General features: G+C 39.3%; 2 protein-coding genes across 13 annotated transcripts; one reads left to right on the forward strand and one right to left on the reverse strand.

Annotated features, from left to right (window-relative positions):
- Positions 1-913: 913 nt before the first annotated feature.
- On the reverse strand, positions 914-25,855 carry LOC136264573 (uncharacterized). 9 transcript variants are annotated; one of them, XR_010705200.1, is made up of 9 exons: positions 25,405-25,849; positions 25,270-25,355; positions 24,297-24,390; positions 24,169-24,248; positions 24,012-24,109; positions 23,830-23,906; positions 22,853-23,012; positions 22,663-22,808; positions 22,197-22,609 (listed from the first exon to the last, which is right to left on the reverse strand). XR_010705200.1 is itself a non-coding variant. In XM_066059342.1 (7 exons), exons 2-7 carry the CDS (start codon positions 25,314-25,316, stop codon positions 1,119-1,121), a joined length of 456 nt encoding a protein of 151 aa, XP_065915414.1. In that variant the 5' UTR covers positions 25,317-25,355; positions 25,405-25,855; the 3' UTR covers positions 914-1,118. The 9 variants fall into 9 exon arrangements, 3 of the variants coding, with proteins under 3 accessions (XP_065915414.1, XP_065915411.1, XP_065915413.1); XR_010705199.1 differs by having other exon boundaries at positions 22,197-22,808; XR_010705202.1 differs by having other exon boundaries at positions 22,197-22,808; positions 23,830-23,968; positions 25,405-25,848.
- On the forward strand, positions 19,267-22,874 carry LOC136264571 (uncharacterized). 4 transcript variants are annotated; one of them, XM_066059338.1, is made up of 8 exons: positions 19,267-19,508; positions 19,565-19,620; positions 20,037-20,342; positions 20,402-20,594; positions 21,416-21,584; positions 21,637-21,754; positions 21,803-21,925; positions 21,975-22,874. In XM_066059338.1, exons 1-8 carry the CDS (start codon positions 19,331-19,333, stop codon positions 22,353-22,355), a joined length of 1,524 nt encoding a protein of 507 aa, XP_065915410.1. In that variant the 5' UTR covers positions 19,267-19,330; the 3' UTR covers positions 22,356-22,874. The 4 variants fall into 4 exon arrangements, with proteins under 4 accessions (XP_065915410.1, XP_065915408.1, XP_065915407.1 ...); XM_066059336.1 differs by having other exon boundaries at positions 19,565-19,704; positions 21,975-22,873; XM_066059335.1 differs by having other exon boundaries at positions 19,562-19,704; positions 21,975-22,872.
- Positions 25,856-26,130: the final 275 nt, after the last annotated feature.

Raw genomic sequence — 26,130 nt, forward strand, 5'->3', positions numbered from 1 at the left:
AACTTCCTTATTATATCATTTTTTAATAGGTGTCAGGACCAGGTGTCTTACAGACCATTAGCACTTGTGCTGTAAAGCCTTAATATAACATATGCATATGCCTTAAGCTTAATATGGCATGTAGTACAGGCCCGTAGCCAGGGATTTTGAAAGGGGGGTTCTTTTTGACCAAAAGTGGACCTTTAGTAAAGGTCCAAATATTGTGACTGTTCTATTAGAGTGGTTGACTGCTCTATTAGAGTATCTCGATCTTGCATTGCATTTAATCCATGCAATGAATGAGTTACTCGAAGCGCTTAATTTAGTTTCTTATTAGTGGTATCTAGTAAACTGTAGCTAATGGACTTTTGCTCCTGAAAAATTTGGACTTGTATACCAAAAATTGTGGACCTTTTTTCCAAGAGGGCGGTTCTTCCGAACCCCCCGAACCCCCCTGGCTACGGGCCTGTAGTATGACACATACCCAGTTGTTCCCCTCCCCTACTTTAATCTCTTAGTACCATTTAGGAAGGTTTATTGCTTCATTACTTAGACTTAACAACGCACAACGCAGACACAAAAGGGGGTTACAGCCACAGCAACTGTTTAGCTATCCATCCAGCTGTCACATCCAGTATTGACCTGAGATCAGGTGGGCTAGTTGAGACAACAAATCCAGTTGTAAGCTAGTTTTAGTAGTAAAAGTTACCCTAAAACACTATAGCTATGTCAAAGTTGTATATATTATTTGTGTATATGTGCACATGCACCTTAAATGTTTAACAATCTACTAAAAGGATTTGACTGAAGTACCTCAAGATTTTGGGATAGCTATTTTCAAATTTTTTCTGTCATGCAGTCTACCATTGATTAGAAATTACCAGTAGCAATTTTTTAATTTGTACAGTGCATTATAAAATTGCCTTAAGTGTAATAATGTTTTAAAATGGCTTTCGTAGTCACTGATTAAACTGCAGTTTTTTCTTTAATTCCATCCCTTTTGGTTCATTATTTCCTTGAAATCACTTCATGAGGTCAATTGTTTCTTTCAAATTGCTTCCAGATTCAATCCTGTCAAAGGCATAATTTTGACAATTTCCTGAGAGTATGTGGCTGTATCCCCCATAGTTGGTGTAAACTCACTTCAGCTTCTCCAAACTCCACTGGCACTTTACCGTGCATGTCATAAAATTTAAAGCCTTGAACAAATGAAACATGATGATGATATATATATTGGACAAATTAAACATAAAAGGAAATTTGTGACTGTGCCTGCAAAAATAGGGTATATTTGTGATAGTTGTATCATGTACCAGAGTGATTTGCCTGATATGTACACCCAAGCTCGAGGGCCGTCAGGCCTGAGAGCGTGGGTGTACATATCAGGCAAATCACGAGGACACGTGATACAACTGATTAGTAAGTAGCTACCATGCCAATGGGCGATTAATCACCCAAACCAATGCAAGACCAACCACCGAATTCATTATATAGACCAACTTGTGAAATTTAATTATGGGACAGCAACAACTAACGTTGTGACTACATTTGTTAACATAAATGGGCAAATCCTACGGATATCACGGAAACGTATCCGCAATTACATCATACGCGTAAAAAATTAATTAATTTTTATTACTGTGCAGGCCTCCCGGGGGAGCATATATGCACAAAGTAGTTACATTACAAAAATTAAGAATTAAGATAACAGTCCTGTTATTCCTTGTTGGAAATGATTGAGGCCTGTAACAATTACAACATCATCTGGTAAAGAGTGGGACTTTCGGTGGGACTTTGGGACTGCATGCACCATGGCCCGGTGGGACTTTCGTAAAATTTTTAAAATTTTACGAAAGGTTAATGGTAAAAAATGGTAATGGCTGTGATGGTAGGTTAATGGTAAAAATTTTAATAACGAAAATTCAGGCGAATTTGGTGCCGCTTGGTCTTGGCACAAAATTCACCTGAATTGCACTATTAAAATTTTTACCATTAACCTACCATCACAGCCATTTCTTGGCCGCCACCTTGGATTTTACATCATTTTTCACCATAGCCTTTCTCAGGGCCGCACTCTTTTTTTACAGCTTGGCTGTTTTGGATTAGATTTCATTTCTTTTTGTATTTATATACCCCAACTATGGCCGGCTTTGAGACTTTATAACCTATCTTCTTTTTCTTTATCACAGGAAGAAGAAAAGATGAAGAAGATGTACTTTAAATATTTTATCAGTAAATGTACAAATTATATATATAATACATATATTGATTACAGAAATCTCTATGGTGGTTTCTTTGTAACTGAACACTCTACAAGGTGACTTCTTCTAGATGCTCTCTCTACAGGGTGAATTGTTTGTAGCTGAATAATCTACAAGGTAACTTCTTGTAGCTGATCTCTCTACAGGGTGATTTGTTTGTAGCTGAATTCTGTACAGGTGATTTGTTAGCAGCTGAGCTCTTTACAGAATGGTTTCTTTGTAGCTGAACTCTCTACAAGGTAACTTCTTCTAGCTGATCTTTCTACAGGGTGATTTGTTTGTACTTGAATTCTCTACAGGGCGATTTGTTTGCAGCTGAACTCTCTACATGGTAGTTTCTTTGTAGCTGAACTCTCTACAATGTAATTTCTTCTAGCTGAACTCTCTAAGGGTGGCTTGTTTCTAGCTGATCTCTCTACATAGTGACTTGTTTCTAGCTGAACTCTCTACAGGGTGACTTATTTGTAGCTGAACTCTCTACAAGGTAACTTCTTCTAGCTGATCTTTCTACAGGGTGATTTGTTTGTAGCTGAATTCTCTACAGGGCAATTTGTTTGAAGTTGAACTCTCTACATGGTAGTTTCTTTGTAGCTGAACTCTCTACGGGTGGTTTGTTTCTAGCTGATCTCTCTACATAGTGACTTGTTTCTAGCTGAACTCTCTACAGGGTGACTTATTTGTAGCTGAACTCTCTACAAGGTAACTTCTTCTAGCTGATCTTTCTACAGGGTGATTTGTTTGTAGCTGAATTCTCTACAGGGCGATTTGTTTGCAGCTGAACTCTCTACATGGTAGTTTCTTTGTAGCTGAACTCTCTACAATGTAACTTCTTCTAGCTGGACTCTCTATGGGTGGCTTGTTTCTAGCTGATCTCTCTACAGGGTGACTTGTTTCTAGCTGAACTCTCTACAAGGTAACTTCTTCTAGCTGATCTTTCTACAGGGTGATTTGTGTGTAGCTGAATTCTCTACAGGGCAATTTGTTTGCAGCTGAACTCTCTACATGGTAGTTTCTTTGTAGCTGAACTCTCTACAATGTAATATCTTCTAGCTGAACTCTCTACGGGTGGCTTGTTTCTAGCTGATCTCTCTACAGGGTGACTTGTTTGTAGCTGAACTCTCTACAGGGCGATTTGTTTGTAGCTGAACTCTCTACAAGGTAACTTCTTCTAGCTGATCTTTCTACAGGGTAATTTGTTTGTAGCTGAATTCTCTACAGGGCGATTTGTTTGCAGCTAAACTCTTTGCATGATTGTTTCTTTGTAACTGAACTCTCTACAAGGTAACTTCTTCTAGCTGATCTCTCTACAGGGTAATTTGTTTGTAGCTGAATTCTCTACAGGGTGATTTATTTGAGCTGAACTCTCTACATGATGGCTTCTTTGTAGCTGAACCCTCTATAAGGTACCTTCTTCTAGCTGATCTGACTACAGGGTGACTTGTTTGTAGCTGAATTCTCTACAGAATAACTTGCAATGTAATATTACTGAGTAAATTATAAATGCAGCTGAATGCTTTATTAGGGTGACTGTTCTATTAGAGTATGTCGCATTTGCTGCACGTAGTTGCCTTTCGAATCATAACTCAGTGATTTGTAATCTGATTCTTCTGTACTACTGCAAGTACTTTCTATGATGATTATTCCAGCTACATACTGATTTTCAGCTCGTTGGTCTAAGCGGTTTGCCTGGTAGACACGAAAACCAATAGTTTTTTTTATTCATGAAAAACGATCGCGTAATTTTGACACAGGTTGGGTTTTGTGTCATATCTCCATGGTCTTTATTCCGATTCCTTTCAAACCACAAAAAGGCACTCCTACGATGGTTGCTCCATCCACAAATCAATTTTCAACTGATTCCTCCAAGGGGTTTACCCTGTAGGCGTGACAGACCTTGGACCTTATTTTACGTAAATAATCGGTCATAACTCCGTGAATGTTCATCGGATTCCTACCAAAGTTGGTACGAAGATCCGCCTTAAAGAGCCCTTTAAGTGTGCCACATTTCAGCCCAATCCGAGCACGCATTCGTGTTTTATGGCGAATTTTGCGAAGTGTGCGAAATGAAGAAGATGAAGTAGAAGAAAAAAACGAAGAAATTAAAACGAATTTCTGTTCGCTCGTATCTCGGAAATGGCTGGAGCGATTTTCTTCAAATTTGGTATAGACTCCCCTAACTGGGCAGCACGTGTCTAGAAAATTTGGTTCCAATCGGATAAGGGATCACAGAGCTACAAAGGTGTGAAAATTGCGTTTTCTTTCTTCCTGTTAATATACTCACTATGTGTCGCGCCGACTTCTTGGGCTGCACGACACACTACCGTGTGTCTTGATCCTACAATAAGATGGGAGAAAATTTATCTTTGTTTACCTATACTGTACAACTTCAAAGGAAAATGAAGAAAACATACAGACAAATCAATAAAATTAGTGCAACTACAATAAGGTGAATTACAGATTTAAATACTTAATAATTATGAATTAGAGCCTTTAGATAATTATTGCTCCAAAGCAAAATTGTAGATGGAAAAAAAACAAAGACTGGTGAGATATTGGTTAATTAATGACAGTGGTTGGAGATTAAAAGGGTGGTAATTTCTTGTTTTTGAATATGTTGCAAAGTGGAGGTACAAATCAAAATGGGATATCAATTTCATTATGAAAAATTTGTATACATAAATAATCTAGCAATACTGTATTCATTTGTCCTCCACTTAAATGTGCTACAACAGTGTTGGTACATTGGCAGTCTACCTTGAAATCTCAACTCTAGAGTAGATCCAACACAGAGCAGCCCACACTGTAACAAACACATGTGATCCCACTGTAATTTCATGGATCAGCTGGACTGGGAATCACTTGAAAATAGACGAACAAATTTAACCTGTTTTGTTTGAAGTGAAGCATGTGAAATCTTACGCTTAAGAAATCCTAGGATTCTTAGGTGGTATGTAATTAATGTGAGCATTCCATTTCAGGTCTGACTAGATTAATGATATTGGCCTTAATCAATTTGTCAATACTCCGACTAGAAACAACAACATACTTGATCTTGCACTTTCTACCTCATCTACCATTTTGGACTTAACTACTGCACCAGGAATGTCGGATCATGAGGCCGTTGTCTTACATCATAATCAAGACACACGGTAGTGTATCGTGCGGCCCAAGAAGCCAGCGCGCAACCCCGTGAGTATATTGACAGAAAGAAAGAAAACGCAATTTTCGCACCTCCGTAGCTCTGTGCTGCCTTGATGAAACAAGACGAATTTTGCTGTGTACATTCCCTCCAACTTCAGTACTCCACATTCCAAATTTGAACCAAATCGCTTCAGGCATTCCTGAGATATGCGACTTCACAAATTGGCTTAGTTTCTTGGTTTTTTTCTCTTCTTATTTTTCTTCCTCTTTTCACACACTTACAAAAACTGCTATAAAACGCGAACGCGTTATCCGATTACCTTGACATTTGGCACACAGAAGGGGGGTATAAGGGCGCATCTCGGTACCAACTTTGGCTGGAATTTCATAAACAGGCAAAGAGTTATGAGAAATTGTGCACGAAAAATAACACCAATATGTTGTCACGCCTACAGGGTAAACCGCGTATGGGAAGAAGTTGCAAATCGGTGGGTGAATAGGTTAACTATTGAGCCTCAAACCTTTTGTGGTTTGAAAGAAATCGAACTAAAAACCAGGAAGATACAACAACAAAACCAACAGTGTGTAACAATTACGCAACCGAGATTAGCTAATAAAAAACGAATACTTGCCACGCCTACCGGATAAACCGCTTGGGGTAATGCTTTGAAATTCACTGTACAGATGGAGTAATCATCTTAGAAAGGCTCTTCAATGGTGTAGAAGAATCAGACTTAAAGCCACGGAGTTATAACACGAAATCCAACTTGGTGTAGCAAGTGCGAGATCGAGATACTCTAATAGAGCAGTCACCCTGAACAGAATCAAGAGATCAGTTAGAAATAAGTAACCTGTATAGAGATCAGCTATAAACAAATCACCCCTAAGAGAATTCAGCTACAAACAATTCACCCTGTTCAGACATCAATTAGAAGAAGTTTTCTTGTAGAGAGTTCAGTTACAAACAAATCACCCTGTTGAAAGATCAGCTAGAAGATGTCACCTTGTAGATAGTTCAGTTACAAAGAAACCACCATGTAGAGAATTCAGCCACAAACTAGTGACCCTGTAGATACATCAGCTAGAAGAAGTTACCTTGTAGAGAGTTCAGCTACAAAGATCCATTCTGTAAAGAGCTCAGCTGCAAACAAATCACCTATACAGAATTCAGCTACAAACAAATCATCCTGTAGAGAGATCAGCTAGAAGAAGTTACCTTGTAGATAGTTCAGCTACAAACAAATCATCCTGAAGAGAGATCAGCTAGAAGAAGTTACCTTATAGATAGTTCAGCTACAAACAATTCACCCTGTACAGAGCTCAGTTAAAAGAGGTTTCCTTGTAGAGAGTTCAGCTACAAACAAATCACCCTGTAGAGAGATCAGTTAGAAGAAGTTACCTTGTAGATCGTTCAGCTACAAACAATTCACCCTGTAAAGAGATCAGCTAGAAGAAGTTACCTTGTAGAGAGTTCAGCTACAAAGAAACCATCATATAGAGAATTCAGCCACAAACAAATCACGTGTAGAGAGTTCAGCTACAAACAAATCTCCCTGTAGAGAGATCAGCTTGAAAAAGTTTCCTTGTAGAGAGTTCTGCTACAAACAAATCACCCTGTAGAAAGATCAGCTAGAAGAAATCACCTTGTAGACAGTTCAGCTTCAAAGAAACAATCATGTGAGAGTTCAGCTACAAACAAATTGTCCTGTAGAGAGATCAGCTAGAAGAAGTTACCTTGTAGAGAGTTCAGCCACAAAGAAACCAACATGTAGAGAGTTCAGCTACAAACAAATCACCCTGTAGAAAGATCAGCTATAGAAGAAATCACCTTGTAGAGAGTTCAGCTACAAAGAAACCATCATGTAGAGATTTCAGCTACAAACAAATCGTCCTGTAGAGAGATCAGCTAGAAGAAATTACCTTGTAGAGAGTTCAGCTACAAAGAAACCATCATGTAGAGAGTTCAGCTGCAAACAAATCTCCCTGTAGAGAGATCAGTTACAAAGAAACCACCATGTAGAGAGTTCAGCTGCAAAAAAATCAATCACTCTGTAGAGAGTTCAGCTAGAAGAATTCACCTTGTAGAGAGTTCAGCTGCAAATAAATCACCCTGTAGAGAATTCAGCTACAAACAAATCGTCCTGTAGAGAGATCAGCTAGAAGAAATTACCTTGTAGAGAGTTCAGCTACAAAGAAACCATCATGTAGAGAGTTCAGCTGCAAACAAATCTCCCTGTAGAGAGATCAGCTAGAAGAAGTCACCTTGCATGGAGTTCAGTTACAAAGAAACCACTATGCAGAGAGTTCAGCTGCAAACAAATCACCTGTAGAGAGTTCAGCTAGAAACAAGTCACCCTGTAGAGAGATCAGCTAGAAACAAGTCACCTTGTAGAGAGTTCAGCTAGAAGAAGTCACATTGTAGAGTTCAGCTACAAAGAAACTACCATGTAGAGAGTTCAGCTGCAAACAAATCACCCTGTAGAGAACTCAACTACAAACAAATCGCCCTGTAGAAAGATTAGCTAGAAGAAGTTACCCTATAGGGAGTACAGCTACGAACAAATCACCCTGTAGAGAGTTCAGTTACAAAGAAACCACCATGTAGAGAGTTCAGCTGCAAAAAAAATCAATCACTCTGTAGAGAGTTCAGCTAGAAGAATTCACCTTGTAGAGAGTTCAGCTGCAAATAAATCACCCTGTAGAGAATTCAGCTACAAACAAATCACCCTGTAGAAAGATCAGCTAGAAGAAGTTACCTTGTAGAGAGTTCAGCTACAAAGAAACCACCATGTAGAGAGTTCAGCTGTAAACAAATCACCTGTAGAGAGTTCAGCTAGAAACAAGTCACCCTGTAGAGAGATCGGCTAAAAACAAGTCACCCTGTAGAGAGTTCAGCTAGAAGTCACATTGTAGAGAGTTCAGAAACTACCACGTAGAGAGTTCAGCTGCAAACAAATCACGTGTAGAGAACTCAGCTACAAACAAATCGCCCTGTAGAAAGATCAGCTTGAAGAAGTTTCCTTGTAGAGAGTTCTGCTACAAACAATTCACCCTGTAAAGAGATCAGCTAGAAGAAGTTACCTTGTAGAGAGTTCAGCTACAAAGAAACCATCATATAGAGAATTCAGCCACAAACAAATCACGTGTAGAGAGTTCAGCTACAAACAAATCTCCCTGTAGAGAGATCAGCTTGAAAAAGTTTCCTTGTAGAGAGTTCTGCTACAAACAAATCACCCTGTAGAAAGATCAGCTAGAAGAAATCACCTTGTAGAGAGTTCAGCTTCAAAGAAACAATCATGTGAGAGTTCAGCTACAAACAAATTGTCCTGTAGAGAGATCAGCTAGAAGAAGTTACCTTGTAGAGAGTTCAGCCACAAAGAAACCAACATGTAGAGAGTTCAGCTACAAACAAATCACCCTGTAGAAAGATCAGCTATAGAAGAAATCACCTTGTAGAGAGTTCAGCTACAAAGAAACCATCATGTAGAGAGTTCAGCTACAAACAAATAGTCCTGTAGAGAGATCAGCTAGAAGAAATTACCTTGTAGAGAGTTCAGCTACAAAGAAACCATCATGTAGAGAGTTCAGCTGCAAACAAATCTCCTTGTAGAGAGATCAGCTAGAAGAAGTCACCTTGCATGGAGTTCAGTTACAAAGAAACCACCATGCAGAGAGTTCAGCTGCAAACAAATCACCTGTAGAGAGTTCAGCTAGAAACAAGTCACCCTGTAGAGAGATCAGCTAGAAACAAGTCACCTTGTAGAGAGTTCAGCTAGAAGAAGTCACATTGTAGAGTTCAGCTACAAAGAAACTACCATGTAGAGAGTTCAGCTGCAAACAAATCACCCTGTAGAGAACTCAACTACAAACAAATCGCCCTGTAGAAAGATTAGCTAGAAGAAGTTATCTTATAGGGAGTTCAGCTACGAACAGATCACCCTGTAGAGAGTTCAGCTACAAACAAATCACCCTGTAGAGAGTTCAGTTACAAAGAAACCACCATGTAGAGAGTTCAGCTGCAAAAAAATCAATCACTCTGTAGAGAGTTCAGCTAGAAGAATTCACCTTGTAGAGAGTTCAGCTGCAAATAAATCACCCTGTAGAGAATTCAGCTACAAACAAATCGTCCTGTAGAGAGATCAGCTAGAAGAAATTACCTTGTAGAGAGTTCAGCTACAAAGAAACCATCATGTAGAGAGTTCAGCTGCAAACAAATCTCCTTGTAGAGAGATCAGCTAGAAGAAGTCACCTTGCATGGAGTTCAGTTACAAAGAAACCACCATGCAGAGAGTTCAGCTGCAAACAAATCACCTGTAGAGAGTTCAGCTAGAAACAAGTCACCCTGTAGAGAGATCAGCTAGAAACAAGTCACCTTGTAGAGAGTTCAGCTAGAAGAAGTCACATTGTAGAGTTCAGCTACAAAGAAACTACCATGTAGAGAGTTCAGCTGCAAACAAATCACCCTGTAGAGAACTCAACTACAAACAAATCGCCCTGTAGAAAGATTAGCTAGAAGAAGTTATCTTATAGGGAGTTCAGCTACGAACAGATCACCCTGTAGAGAGTTCAGCTACAAACAAATCACCCTGTAGAGAGTTCAGTTACAAAGAAACCACCATGTAGAGAGTTCAGCTGCAAAAAAATCAATCACTCTGTAGAGAGTTCAGCTAGAAGAATTCACCTTGTAGAGAGTTCAGCTGCAAATAAATCACCCTGTAGAGAATTCAGCTACAAACAAATCGTGCTGTAGAGAGATCAGCTAGAAGAAATTACCTTGTAGAGAGTTCAGCTACAAAGAAACCATCATGTAGAGAGTTCAGCTGCAAACAAATCTCCCTGTAGAGAGATCAGCTAGAAGAAGTCACCTTGCATGGAGTTCAGTTACAAAGAAACCACCATGCAGAGAGTTCAGCTGCAAACAAATCACCTGTAGAGAGTTCAGCTAGAAACAAGTCACCCTGTAGAAAGATCAGCTAGAAGAAGTTACCTCGTAGGGATTTCAGCTACAAACAAATCACCCTGTAGAGAGTTCAGCTACAAAGAAATCATCATGTAGAGAGTTCAGCTGCAAACAAATCATCCTGTAGAGAGTTCAGCTAGAAGAAGTCACCTTTTAGAGAGTTCAGCTACAAAAAGGTCACCCTGTAGAGAGTTCAGCTAGAAGTCACATTATAGAGAGTTCAGCTATAAAGCAACCACCATGTAAAGAGTTCAGCTGCAAAAAAAATCAATCACCCTGTAGAAAGATCAGCTAGAAGAAGTTACCTTGTAGAGAGTTCAGCTACAAAGAAACCATCATGTAGAGAGTTAAGATGCAAACAAATCACCAGTAGAGAGAGTTCAGCTAGAAGAAGTCACATTGTAGAGAGTTCAGCTGCAATGAAACTCCCATGTAGAGAGTTCAGCTGCAAACAAATCACCCTGTAGAGAACTCAGCTACAAACAAATATGCAGTGTAAAAAGATCAGCTAGAAGAAGTTACCCTGTAGAGAGTTCAGCTACAACGAAACCACCATGTAGAGAGTTCAGCTAGAAACAAGTCACCCTGTAGAGAGATCAGCTAGAAACAAGTCACCTTGTAGAGAGTTCAGCTAGAAGAAGTCACATTGTAGAGAGTTCAGCTACAAAGAAACTACCATGTAGAGTTCAGCTGCAAACAAATCACCCTGTAGAAAGTTCAGCTATGAACAGATCACCCTATAGCGAGATCAGCTAGAAACAAGTCACCCTGTAGAGAGTTCAGCTAGAAGAAATTACCTTGTAGAGAGTTCAGCTACAAAGAAACCACATTTAGAGAGTTCAGCCAGGGGCGTAGCCAGCCAATATTTGATGGTTGGGCATAACATCAACTTAACTACACACACAAGAAACACACTCACTTTGATGTGAGACATTATCAAAGAAAAATATAAAAGTGTATGCACACAAGGCCTACAGCTACCTATACTAAAGTGTAAATAAATGCTGCTTGCATGCATGCAAACACTTACTAGCTATATACTATCTATTAAACTTGTAGGGCAGGCATCCACTAGTCTCGCGTTGCCAGACCCTTTCCGCGCAGCCGCTTATCGATTTGAAATTATAAGCGCCGCGCTACAAGGGTCTGGAACCATAGATAATATATACCTCCGGACAGGAGGTATATATTAATCTATGCTGGAACAGTTCACGTATCAAAAACGATCTACAATCCCCAGTGGTCGGGGAGTGTAAATTGGCTCACGCGATCCCTCAATCGCCAAAGTAGTCTGATTACTGAAGAACGAGCTGAAGAAGGCCTCTGTGGATGACGACTATCGACCCGTGTGGGTTTTGCCTTCTACCTACTATTGAATCTTCAACAAGTATGGTTGAATAAAGACAAACAAGCTCAGTTCATCTCGAGGTAAAGGAAAGTAGGCGAAAAGTTTAAGCGGATTTGCCGGTCAGAACAGACTAAAGATTCAAGGGAAAACACGTTGCATTTTGTACCTTTGTATTTTAGCAGAGATGCCAACCTCTGAATAATTTTAGGAGTGAGACCTCAAACACTACCAGCAATGTGGACCAGATTCAAGTGCAGCTCCAAGATTATTGGTAGTGAAGACCAAAAAAAAAAAAAAAGGTCATCACAAAAATAAGCACAGGTTTGCCCAAATTTAAGCACAGGGTTAATTACGAAGCAGATCCGGCGTGAGAAATGCGTGAAAACTAAGCTGAAAGAGTGAGAAACAGAGGGTTAGGCGTGAGAGCGTGAGATTACTAGCCAAAGAGTGAGACTCACGCCTAATGCGTGAGAGTTGGCATGTCTGATTTTAGGTGTTACCCAGTCAATCAATTGTCACCAATAACGTGTCAAAAAATTTCATGTTCACGAACTATTCCAGACCCTTGTAGCGCGGCGCTTATAATTTCCAATCGATAAGCGGCTGTGCGGAAAGGGTCTGGCCACGCGAGACTAGGCATCCACCGACGATCGCCGTAGCTGAGTATCACGTGACATCAAACTACTGAACCTACAAGAACCAACAATGTAAACAGTTCATCACATATTTACCACAATCAACTGGCAGTATAGTTTACAGACCAACCACCACAGCGATATGAAATGCTTTTTCAATTAAACGCCACATGGTCCCAAATGAAGGCGGGGGCGCTAATTTATGAACTATAACACAAATATCAGCATGCCAAGAAAGCTTCGTCCCAGACTTACAACAGCCAATGTACATTTTGCTTGAATCTGGTGTAAACTACAACTCGGTTAATCAGTACAATTTGTGCACGTGACGCTTTATAATGACTTGACCTTTTTCTCCATTTCCAGCTCCATTTGCATATGCTATTATTGTTATCTAGAAGAGTCATGTTTTCCTGTTTTCTTTCATCAGCAGTAAGGTAGGCTATATACGGTACTTTCCTTATCAAAAAAAATACGCTTGACAAATCCACTGAAACGAAATCTTTTGCTGCCAGCACCATCCACACTGAATCCTACTGACGATTATCACTCACTGTGACTCAGAGATACAGTAGCGTACCACGCTTTGACTCCATTTTAGTTTCGAATTTAAACCGCACCAAGGAGCGTGGCATGTGCGTCTTTTATAGGGACTTCCCAAGGGATTTTCCGCGTAATGGATCACGTGATATACCATCTATCTCGATCCCTTCTGAAGTCATGGTTCAACAAATGAGGTACATGTTTACACTTTACAGTATCAAAGTAGGGTGGTTTTGTGTGTTGCTGTGAATCCTCGCGTGAATCTAAAGCTACTTGTGATGGTTGGGCAAAAGTTTGTGATGGTTGGGCAAAAGTTTGTGATGGTTGGGCAAAAGTTTGTGATGGTTGGGCAAAAGTTTGTGATGGTTGGGCAAAAGTTTGTGATGGTTGGGCAAAAGTTTGTGATGGTTGGGTAAGAAACTGTGATGGTTGGGCAAATGCCCGGCCATGCCCACCCTTGGCTACGCCACTGAGTTCAGCTGCAAACAAATCACCCAGTAGAAAGTTCAGCTATCACCCTGTTGAGAGTTCAGTTAGAGGGATCACCTAGAAGTATCACCTTGTAGAGAGTTCAGCTACAAACAAATCACCTGTAGAGAGTTCAGCTACAAACAAATCACTCTGTACAGAGATCAGCTAGAAGAAGTCAACCTGTAGAGAGTTCAGCTATAAAGAAACCACCATGTAGAGAATTCAGCTGCAAACAAACACCCTGTAGAGAACTCAGCTACAAAAAAATCGCCCTGTAGAAAGATCAGCTAGAAGAAGTTACCTTGTAGGGATTTCAGCTACAAACAAATCACCCTGTAGAGAGTTCAGCTACAAAGAAACCATTCTGTAAAGAGCTCAGCTGCAAATAAATCACCTGTACAGAATTCAGCTACAAACAAATCACCCTGTAGAGAGATCAGCTAGAAGAAATTACCTTGTAGATAGTTCAGCTACAAACAAATCACCCTGTAGAAAGATCAGTTAGAAGAAGTTACCTTGGAGAGAGTTCAGCTACAAAGAAACCATTTTGTAAAGAGCTCAGCTGCAAACAAATCACCTGTACAGAATTCAGCTACGAACAAATCACCCTGTAGAGAGATCAGCTATAAGAAGTTACGTTGGAGATCGTTCAACTACAAACAAATCTCCCTGTAGAGAGATCAGCTAGAAGAAATTACCTTGTAGAGAGTTCAGCTACAAAGAAACCACCATGTAGAGAGTTCAGCTGCAAAGAAATCACCCTGTAGAAAATTCTGCCAGAAACAAATTGCCCTGTAGAAAGATCAGTTAGAAGAAGTTACCTTTTAGAGAGTTCAGCTACAAAGAAACCGTTCTGTAAAGATCTCAGCTGCAAACAAATCACCTGTACAGAATTCAGCTACAAACACATCAACCTGTTGAGAGATCAGCTAGAAGAAGTTACCTTGTAGATCGTTCAGCTACAAACAATTCACCCTGTAGAGAGAGCAATTAGAAGAAGTCACCTTGTAGAGTGTTCAGTTACAAAGAAACCACCATGGATATTTCTGTAATCAATATATGTGACCGGATTTGCGAAAAGGGGTCTTCCACACACACCCAATTCTGTAAACGTTGGAGACCATAACTCAGTGTTCAAGTAACATATTAACCTGAAAATTTCACCATGTATTCAGATATAGTGGTGCTCACCACTGCCCAAATGTCAAGGCAATAGCTCTTTCCAATCTGAAGTTATCAATTGTCAAATTTGGCAAATTGGATGTGTGTGGAAGACCCCTTTTCGCAAATCCAGTCACATATGTATTATATATATAATTTGTACATTTACTGATAAAATATTTAAAATACATCTACTTCATCTTTTCTTCTTCCTGTAGTAAAGAAAAAAAACATAGGTTAAAAAAGTCCCAAAGCTGGCCATAGGCCGGCTTTGGGGTATACAAATACAAAAAGAAATGAAATCTAATCCAAAACAGCTAAGCTGTAAAAAAAGTGTGCGGCCTTCAGAAAGGCTATGGTGAAAAAAGATGTGAAATCCAAGGTGGCGGCCAAGAAATAGCTGTGATGGTAGGTTAATGGTAAAAATTTTAATAACGACAATTCAGGTGAATTTTTGTGCCACTTTACAAAATTTACCTGAATTGTCATTATTAAAATTTTTACCATTAACCTACCATCACAGCCATTTCTTGGCCGCCACCTTGGATTTCACATCTTTTTTCACCATAGCCTTTTTAAGGGCCGCACACTTTTTTACAGCTAAGCTGTTTTGGGTTAGATACAGATAACACAAATATTAATACTAAATCTGAACACAAAGTTGCTTTATACCACCGAGCTAATCTTGAGAATATTAAAAGAGACCTACTTGAATTTCAAACTTATTTTCTTGGGAATGATCCTTACTGTAAAACTGTCGAACAAAACTGGACTGATCTAAAAGGTGTAATCAATGACAGTGTTGCAAAGCATGTGCCATACAAAACTATACGTTCCAACTCCAAATTACCATGGATAAACAGAGAAATAAAGAGGGATATGAAGAGATGCAAACAATTTTACAACATAGCTAAAAGAACCAAATCTAGTAATGACTGGAATGCCTATCGCAAGATTAAAAACTCTATAAATAGCAAGATTAAAGTAGCACACAATAATTATTTTAATAGAATGTTTGACAACTCATTTAATGGAAATCGTAGACAATTTTGGAAGTATATTAGAGCAAAACGTAAGGACTACCATAATATCTCTATCCTAATTGTAGATGGTGAATCTATTTCAGATACAAAGAGTAAAGCCAATGCATTAAACAACTATTTTGAGTCAGTCTTCACTAAAGAAAACTTATCTAATATCCCTTCCATGAATGGTTGCAACAACCCTGTGAATGCTCTGCCTACTATGCCAAGTATTACATTTTCAGTGGCTGGTATCCAACATCAATTATCCCTATTAGATACCAACAAAGCCAGTGGGCCAGACAACATTCATCCATATATCTTGAAGAATTGTGCAAACGAAATATCTCCTATACTGCAAGTTATATTCACTCAATCACTAGACACAGGTATACTACCTTCCGATTGGCTCATGGCCAATGTATGTCCAGTTTTCAAGAAAGGAAACCGTACTAGTACTGCACACTACCGACCAATATCATTGACTTCTGTATGCTCCAAAACTATGGAACATATTATATATCATTCCATAATGAATCATTTAAACTCTAATAGCATTCTCATTGATACCCAGCACGGCTTCAGATCCCAGCACTCTTGTGTTACCCAACTTATTTCACTGATAGAAGACTTGTCACATGCTCTAGACCAACAGAAACAAACCGATGTCATTCTCCTTGACTTTGCTAAAGCGTTTGATAGTGTCCCACATCAAAGACTATTAGTTAAATTAAGACACTATGGTATCAACGATCACATCTGTCAGTGGGTCAATACTTGGCTGACCAGAAGGTCACAGCAAGTAGCTTTGGATGGTACTTTTTCTGACTCGATAGCTGTTCACTCAGGAGTCCCTCAAGGGACGGTCCTTGGCCCTTTGATGTTTCTTCTATACATTAATGATATAACAGAACATGTATTCACTAAATTCGCCACTACAGTTATTTGCTGATGACTGTTTACTTTACAGAATTATCACCACCAAGGAGGATGCCATTCAACTTCAGCATGATCTTGATCAACTACACGAATGGGCAACTAAGTGGCAATTAAGATTCAATATAACCAAATGTACTATTATGCGGTTTACCAGATCATTATCACCAGCTAAACAATCACAACTTGGGTACATCAAACCAACACTCCTACCTTGGTGTTATATTGGACAACAAACTATCATGGTCTCCACATATTAGTAATATAGCTGCTAAGGCCAATAGAACATTAAACTTCTTGAAACGCAATCTGAGTTGCTGCTCGTCTAACATCAAAGCTACAGCCTACCTTACGATAGTACGACCGTCAATGGAATACGCTGCAGTCATCTGGGACCCATACCACCATGACAATATTCAACAGCTAGAGAAAGTACAGCGTAGGGCAGCTAGATGGGTCCTAAATGATTTCAATCGATTCAGCTCAGTCACAGCTATGTTACAGCATCTTTCTTGGTCAAGCCTTCAGCTGAGACGTAAAATATCCAGATTACAAGCACTTTTTAAAATTATGCATCAAGATTATTCACTGTCAATTCCTCCTCATTTTATTTCAATGACAAGATCCACCAGACTATATCACCCACATCGTTTTATTCTACCAAATTCATCTACCTATTCATACCAACAGAGCTTTTTCTCCAGATCAATTAAGGTTTGGAACAATTAACTTACCATCTTCCATCATTGAGAGCAACAATATTGACTCTTTTTCAGCGGAACTGCAAACATTGTATGGAACTCAATAACTGTAATCTTTGTAACTACGTAGCTAAATTCATTTTATGATTGCTTTTTTTTCCTGAGTATATCAGCTGTGCTGTCTGCTCAGTAACAATAATAATAATAATAATAGATACATTGAAATTACACACGCATCTTGGTCCTTTGCCTGGTGGCTATGGGCATGGTTTCACATGCATAGAAGTCTTATATTTGAGATTTGGTTGATCTTGGAGTTTTGGCATTTAGCCTGATTCAAGGCTAGCAGTCAGAAACATCCTTGAATTTGTGCAACAGAAAAAATCAGCTCACTATTGAACACATGTACAGCATTAGTCCACTGCACCGGCTGCTAATAACTTCATGCATACACTTCAGTGATGTTTGCAGAATATAGCCTCCTTGCGGTCTGCCAAAATATTTGCTCCTCACACACTGCACAAAATTCTTCAAGTTTTAATTCAGCTGGCTCTTTCCTGTTACCAGTCACAGTTCCTGCTTGCTTTATTTCAGCGCCGGAGCAAGTAGTTGATATGAGGGGGGCTGGGCTGACCCAGACTTATTTCTATAGTTTGGTAAGGTGAGACCAAAAAAAAAAAAAAAATGGTCACAAACCAACTGACAAGAGCTTTCCACCTCACCAGCTACCATTTCTAGCTGATCAAATACATAAAAATCCTTACATAGCTCGCCACACAGACTACTTTATTAGAGTGACTGCTCTATTAGAGTATCTCGATCTTTATCGCGGTTTTCAGCCCCACTCCAAGAAAGATAATTTCGGTGTGATATCATTCTGAGGGGGGCTAAGCCTCCCCTCAGCAGACCGAGGGGGGGCTTCAGCCCCCTAGCCCCCCCCTTTCCGCCGCCTATGCTTTATTTGTACACTGACTTATGACTTGAAAAGCCAGCCCAGACTGTTTCCTAATGTCAAAATAAGCAGAACAGCTCACATAAAGTGCCCTTCTTGATATATCTGTAGATGAACCATGGATGAACATCACTGATACAGCTCATCCCACAATTAATACTTCGTTACTAATGACAACCAACAAGAACCCACAATCGATCCTTTAATTCTTTTTATCTTATGTTTAATCACCCACTGGAGGTGCCACTGATAACTTGTAAGGGCAGTTTCAGCAATGGTAAGTTACATGCTTCAATTGAAGAAAGCGTTCCGTTCCGTGGTTTAGTCCATCATTCCGTTCCGTTCCGTTCCGTTCCGTAGAATATACCCCACCGAGTAAGTTATAAACGTAGCTGAATGCTCTATTAGGGTGACTGTTCTATTAGAGTATCTCGATCTCGCATATGCACACGTAGTTGGCTTTGGAATCAGAACTCAGTGGTTTGTACTCCGATTCTTCTGTACTACTGCAAGGACTTTCTATGATAATTATTCCAGCTTCACACCGATTTTCAGCTCATTGCTCTAAGCGGTTTGTCTGCATGGTAGGCGTGAAAACTAATAGTTTTTTTATTCATAAAAATCGATCGCATAATTGTGACACAGGTTGGGTTTTGTGTCATATCTCGATAGCCTTTAACTGGATTCCTTTCAAACCAAAAAAGGCACTCCTACGATAGTTATTCCATCTACATAGCAATTTTCAGCTCATTCCTTCAAGCGGTTACCCTGTGGGCGTGACAGACCTTCGACCTTATTTTACGCAAATAATCGGTCATAACTCCGTGAATGTTCATCAGATTCTTACCAAACTTGGTACTGAGATTCGCCTTAATGAGCCCTTTAAGTGTGGTAATGTTTAGCCCGATTGAAGCACGCATTCGTTGTTTTATGGCGGATTTTGCAAAGTGTGCGAAAAGAAGAAGTAGAAAAAACCTACGGTGGCCGGTTCCGGGAGTTTCTCACTTATTTCTCAGTTATTCGCTTATTTCTCACTTTTCGGTTATTTTCTCACTTATTTCTCAGATATTTCCCATTCCCGATTATTTTCTCGATTATTTCTCACTTCTCAGTTGTTTTACCAGTTACATTTCCCATTTCTCAGTTACATTTCTCAGTTATTTCTCAATCGATCACGTGGTTTTGGCGCTTATTGGCGGGAGAAATTAAATCCTCGTGTTATGATGGATGAAGTAAAATTTCTTTATGAGTGTGTGAAAGCAGGAAAACTTTCCAATGCAGAAGCCAAAGAGTTTCTATCTTCTGGTGGGTCGTCTGAGAGTCGAGAACGAGGTCAACAACTGAAAGTCGCAGCGGGGGCTGCAACGGTTCCAGCGGTTCGAAATGAAGCAGATACAGGTACGTATATAACTATTCTGAAGACAATTAGTGGCTAGTTGTTCCTTGTACAGCAGTAGGAGTATTAAGCAAGAAAGCTGAGTTGATGGCGAAATACAAAGCAATTCAAAAGGTAGACCGACAAGACAGTTTGAGTTCAGGTAAAACGGTTGGCGGTAAGATGAAGTCCACCGCTCGTAGCCCTGTCTTGATGAAGGTAAGTGTTGAATGTATCAAATGAGCTTAGATTCTGGTCTATATGTATACATAATGGTACTTTTGCACTTGTGAATTGTCCATTTACCAGTACTGCATCATTGGTTTAATTTCATGCTGCAATTTTCCCGGACAATGCCCAGCTCCCAAAATAGAATGAACTTTCAACACTTTTACCACCCAATTTGGTACCTCTGCCACTCATTGGCCTGCCCTTGAGCTGATTGTTTCAAGACCCAGTCCTGAAATTCATTTCACTTTAATGATCATAATTATAACTGGGGCATAATGGGGTGTACATTCACTCACTGCATGGTGTATTTATTCTTTTAGATTTCCATGGGGGGTATGAAATTCAATGACCTCAAGCAATGTGGGACACGATGCAAGGAATTGGGTCCAATGGTTGCTATTTCACTACGCCCTGCAGCTACATATGAAGAGATAGTGGGAATGGCCAAGCAACAATTCTTTGCAGAGTCAAATGTCAGTTCTGATGAGGATAGATATGAGTACTTTTTGGCAGACCCACAAGGTAGTAAACTTATGAACTCGATTGCTGGAAAATCGTGGAGTTTAGCACAGTACATCCATGTCCATGGATACTACCCATCAAAAACTAAAATTTACTGTGTTCAGGTATGTGCACATGGTAAACTACGTATGCACTTTAGTATAGTAGCATGCACACCTTTTAGTGTGACAAAGGTCAAAATGCTTTAGAAGAATATGTAATGAAAAAAGATTCTAACGCAGAAAAGTTTACACACATCGGCAGCAACAAAGACTCCATGAATCATTCATCAGCAGACATATGTGATAAGCGGCCATTAGTCATAGAAGTCAGTGAAGGCGCTCCAGGAAACTTAGAAGTGACAAAGAAAAACAAAGGTATATCCCTGCTAAACGCGTTTGTAATTTTGTGCATGTTAGTATATTGTAGCTATAGTTTGCTGTTTGACTGGATACTGTTAGGCCATCATTATTTCATTCTTTGTTTACTATCACCACCCACATCTGATTATGCATTTACCTTGACAATTGAGTCATACATAACGTATCTCCCTTAAGCAATTGACTCTTTAACATAATAGTGCATCCACGTGATCAACATTAATAATAATTATAAAATTTGGTGTGACTATCTATAGCTATATGTACATAAACATGTACTAGTTGAGTGGTTGGAGTTTCTCCACTCTTGTTAAACAGGCTGCATACCTTGAAGTCTAGTAATGCAGTCACGCACTAAAATAGCTAGAACAATCTAGTGTGCAACTGATTATTGTCCATTAACATCAGTTTGTGCTGCACTAGGTGACGGGAACAAGCAATGTATTAATAATGGCCTAATCACATCTCTGCATACGTGATATCACACTCAGCAATTGAGTATCATAATCCTGGGGTCATCACACAATGGGGGACATGTGAAATGGCGTTTTAAAATTAACTGGCATTGACAACCAGCATGGGTTAGAACACTGTACTTGTGTATTTAAGTACGAGTTGGTAGGTATGCAGTTGCTCTCACAGTAGGATGTTATCAGGCTTGTTATAATAGACTATCTGTTTGGCAATACTAAACTCACAGGTATGAGGGGAACATGGAAGCCTCTTGTGAAAACTGACCAGTACAACTGTTGCATGTAATCATTGATGCACATGCTAATATCATGCACTGTGACAGTTAATCATGTTCTTGCACACAGATCCGTTCTTGTTGTCTGGCACTCAAATCTCACTTGGGAGAAAATTAGGAGAGGGTGGGTTTGGGATGGTGTATTTGTCACATCTAAATGGAACTGAAGTTGCTGTCAAACAACTTAAACTAGACAAAAGGGCAGATGGAGACCATATGGACGAAGTAAAAGCATTAAGGTAATATTAACTTGAGCTTTATGTGATCAAGATGTTATGTTATGTCAAATAGTGCTCTTCGCCATCCAAACATCGTAGTCTTCATGGGTTACACATGTGATGACAACAGCATTCAAATTGTGACCAACTATGTTCGTGGGGGTGACTTGTACAAGCTACTGTTCACTGAAGTATGCTAGCTAGTTAACACAATGACTTGTGCATGATTCTGCATGCAGAAAAAGCAGCTAACTGTGAGTAACAGGAACTTCATAGCTGAGCAGATTACTCAAGCCTTGACATATATGCATACTTTGAGCCCTCCAATGATTCACCGGGATATAAAACCATCAAATATACTGGTTAGAATTGCACGATGTCATTTATGTACTAGCTGTTATCATGTTACAGGTAGAAGAAAGTACACTTCATGTGTACTTAACTGATATGGGTATGGCAAAGGTTAAGTTTAGTTGTTCAACACTCACAGAAGCTTGTTGTGTGGGAACCCCATACTATGCAGCCCCTGAAACCTTCGACGGAGTAGTTGGAAAAGCTTCAGATATATGGTCGTTAGGCATCGTATTGATAGAATTGTATGGCCAGCAACATGCTTGGAGAAATGTCAAGACCAACAACCAGCTAATGATGCAATTATTAACAAAGAAGTTACCAACATACAGCCATTTAGATCAACATGTACAACAAGTATGTGAATCCTGCTTAAAATATGAGCCTAAGCAATGCTCATCTGGGGCTGAAATCTTGCAGTTAATCAGGACATCAAACTAACTTGCCTACTGTTATTACTGTATTTGTGATTATTCAAAGAGATCAACTTTCAATTCAAAGTATTGCTGACTTTAAATGTCTATATAATGCTAGTCCCTCGTCAGCATTAGTGGGACTATTAATTCCAGCTTCAGCCATGAGTAGCTCAGCTAATTCCTTAAACTCAGGTGAAGTAGGCTCTGGTTTCAAGCAGCTGTATTCTTCAGCAACTTCAATGTCATCATTATCAATAGGGTGCTTGTATGACCGACAATCTAAAACAGACATAATACAAAACATGATCATTAAAACATATTTGTCACTGAGCTGTTTTGATGTGGAAGAAAATACAGAACATCTGGAACTCCCCCTGGGTTCTGTGCACTCTGCCTTATTGTATGTACGTTCCACTCATTTGCTATTATGATTAACTCTTGTTGAATCAGTGACATGAAAGAAAAACGTAAACAGTCCCTATTAAAAGTAGATTTTAAATAAATTCTATCAGTTTAACGAACATTTGAATATCACAAGAGTCATCCAATTCTCCATTAGTCCTTAATTCCTATTAAATTTTATAGATTAATTATTTAATTAGTTGTGTACGTGTATCTTGAAAAAATCCATCCACCAACCAGCACCATTTTTTCGTAGCTGCCCCCACCATGCTTCAATTCGCTAAAATGACAGAAAATGAAATAACCCATGTTCATTACAAATGGTCACTCAAGTATGTTTACCTCAGTAACTTCCTTTTGGGGATCATTAGCTATACACGTACGTGTTCAATGCAAAAATGATAGCTGGTACGTAGCCAAAATGTGCGTAAAAGAGTACTATTTTTCAGGGAAGACAGAATCAGCCTAGTCAGGCTGCTTTTCAGATGTGCCCTGATTACATACTAGGGCTGAGCGATACTACCGTTTTAGCGATATATCGCGATATTTTGAAAGTATCGATATCGTGATATTTTGTTATTAACTATCGTGATACCATGCCTGTACATTACTGTCATTAAAAAGCCATTTGTTATGAAGTACTAGGCTCAAGAATCCTTGTAAGTCATAACCTGGTTACCCCTGCAGAGAGGTGTGAACACCATAACATAACTTCAAAGCATGTGTTACAATAACTGTTACTGTAAACATAGTTGACAGTGGCTAATTTGATGCTACTTTTGAAGACTTCCTGCAGGAATACTGAGGAATACACTATTGTAGCACCAGCTATGATTGACATATTTGTAAGTATTGTGAAGTATTCAGTATCGTGAATAGTGGCTTTAGTATCGATCGTGATACTAAAATGGCAGTATCGCTCAGCTCTATTACATACAATTTTAACAGTTGGGTGGATGAATCATCAACATCATCACCTGGGATGAATCATCATTAATTCAAAGGGAAAAATTTTTGAAGAATATTAGTTTGCCCAACACCACCAGCAATCCCCTTGTTTATACCCTAATTAATTCAGGTTCTATTGTACAACTAACCTGGCTTGACGTAGACTTTCCATACATGAAACTCTTTTCACCTCTAAATTGATCATCACAGGACTCTCGTAGAAAGGCTAAAGAAATGCAACATTGCAATTTTCTGTCCCTCTATCTGATCTGACAATAGTCGGACAGCCTATACTCATGTTAAATACTTACAAGTAGCTAATGACTCATACCTTTTAATGTTGTGACACACTCCAAATAATACCCTGCAATAATATAGGGATCATTATTAGATGGGCTAACATGAAGCCATAAGATTCGACGAGAGTAGCTGCATAAGAATTGTTTTAACGTAATTTTATATACTTCACAATCACATGTACAACTTACCCGTCAATACTCCCATGAATGGCAAATCCAAACGGTTTTAGCTTATCATACCCATCCATGTGCCATATAAAATCTGGTCCCTTAAATATTGTGCATATTACATTACATAATTATTTAAATTCACTTACCTTGCTGTGGTACTCTCTTCTTTTCAATTTATGCTTTTTTCTTTCTAAAGCCCCATCTGGATCATTAACTGCTGATAGCATCATGACAGTGTCTCTAAAACATGTAATAGTAAAATTTATGGAGTACTATATGGGACAAAGAATCTGTCGAGGAGTCATCTAATATTTTTGAACAAAGCCTTATGGTTTTGAAAACAGAGCGAAAACAATTATTGGGTGTGGAGTCCAAATATATCAATATTTTTGGACTGGGGGAACTAAAATAGGGACCTAATTTTTTCATGACAGGCCCATGTAAATACCCATGTGAGAATTGAAATGTTTGTCACTGACAAGTCAATTCAAAGCTCAACACACTATCAGATTTCAATGTCAGACTTAGTCAGGGATACTAGTCTACTTCTACTTGCTGCTTTTTCCTGTCCCACTGATCTGTACAACCTCAATGGCACTCTGACTACAATGCAGCCTTGTGGTGTTGGACTACACTGATGGGTTAAAACAATGAAACAATTGCAGTGGAAGCTGTCTATAGCGGTCACCACAATTTCTAGGGAGGTGGCTGTTTTATACAGGTGGATAAGTGCATTAACTACTCATTTGAGGAATTGTAGGGTGGGCTTTGTAGAGAGGTGGCCGTTAAGGCAGGTTCCACTGCATTCGCATTCATCCTCACATGCATGCATGCATGTAACAAGAGGGCAGCACTCCAATATACACCATTCTCCAATCTCATCCTCAGACAAAGCGGTCAAATCAGCCTTCTTGTCTAAATTCCAGTATATTTTGTGAATATACATTCACATTAAAGTATACACTGAAAAAATAGTCTTTTGTCCTTGAAGACATTTCTCACTTTGATCGAGGACAATTATCAGAGTAGTTGGAGTGCCACCTCCTTGGTATAAACATAGATATAGGCACTTGGAGTTAGTATATCTATGATGTAAGACTTCGCCCAAGTAATACGAACCTTCCCACCCTTAGTTTATGCTTCTGAAGTAAACGCTGATGCAACATTCTATAGCCAAGGTCCCTTTCTGATTCATTTCGTTCCTCCTGTATATAACATTAGTTATAACATTACATATCACAGTAGCTAGCTAACCTCGACTGCTGCTTGTACTTCTTCTAAGGAAGACTGAACTTCCCGGCTCTCCCCGCCGCTTCAAAGCAAGCTTCTTGAGTCTCCATCTTAACTGGTCGTCTGTTAACTCAATCCCATGCTTGGTTGCTAGAAAGCTTCTTATATTTTGGTATGTATATCCTTTCTTAAAATAAAACTGTATCAATTCATCTTCATTCAAGGCGGACTGACCGCGATGAAGAGCTGCACAGTCCGCAACAGCCATGCAGGCGGAGGTTGCCAGCGTATAGTCGCGTCTGGTACTGTAGCTGGTAGCTGCTAAACACCACTGAAAAGCCAACTGAGAAATGAGAAATAACTGAGAAATGGGAAATGTAACTGAGAAATAACTGGGAAAACAACTGAGAAGTGAGAAATAATCGGGAAAATAAGCGAGAAATGGGAAACATTTGAGAAATAAGTGAGAAAATAACCGAGAAGTGAGAAATAAGTGAGAAATTTCTCGGAAATAACTGAGACTAAATAAGTGAGAAACTCCCGGAACCGGCCACCGTAAAAACCCCCAAACTTTGGCCGCTGGTATCGTGGAAATGGCTGGAGCGAGTTTCTTCAAATTTGGAATGTGGATTCCCCTACCTAGCGAGCACGTCCGCAGCAACTTTAGTTTCAATCGGATAAGGAATCACGGAGCTACAAAGGTGTGAAAATCATGTTTACTTTCTTCCTGTAAATATACTCACGGTGTGG

Source organism: Dysidea avara, chromosome 8 (assembly GCF_963678975.1).
Source record: "Dysidea avara chromosome 8, odDysAvar1.4, whole genome shotgun sequence".
In the NCBI taxonomy this organism is placed as follows: Eukaryota; Metazoa; Porifera; class Demospongiae; order Dictyoceratida; family Dysideidae; genus Dysidea; species Dysidea avara.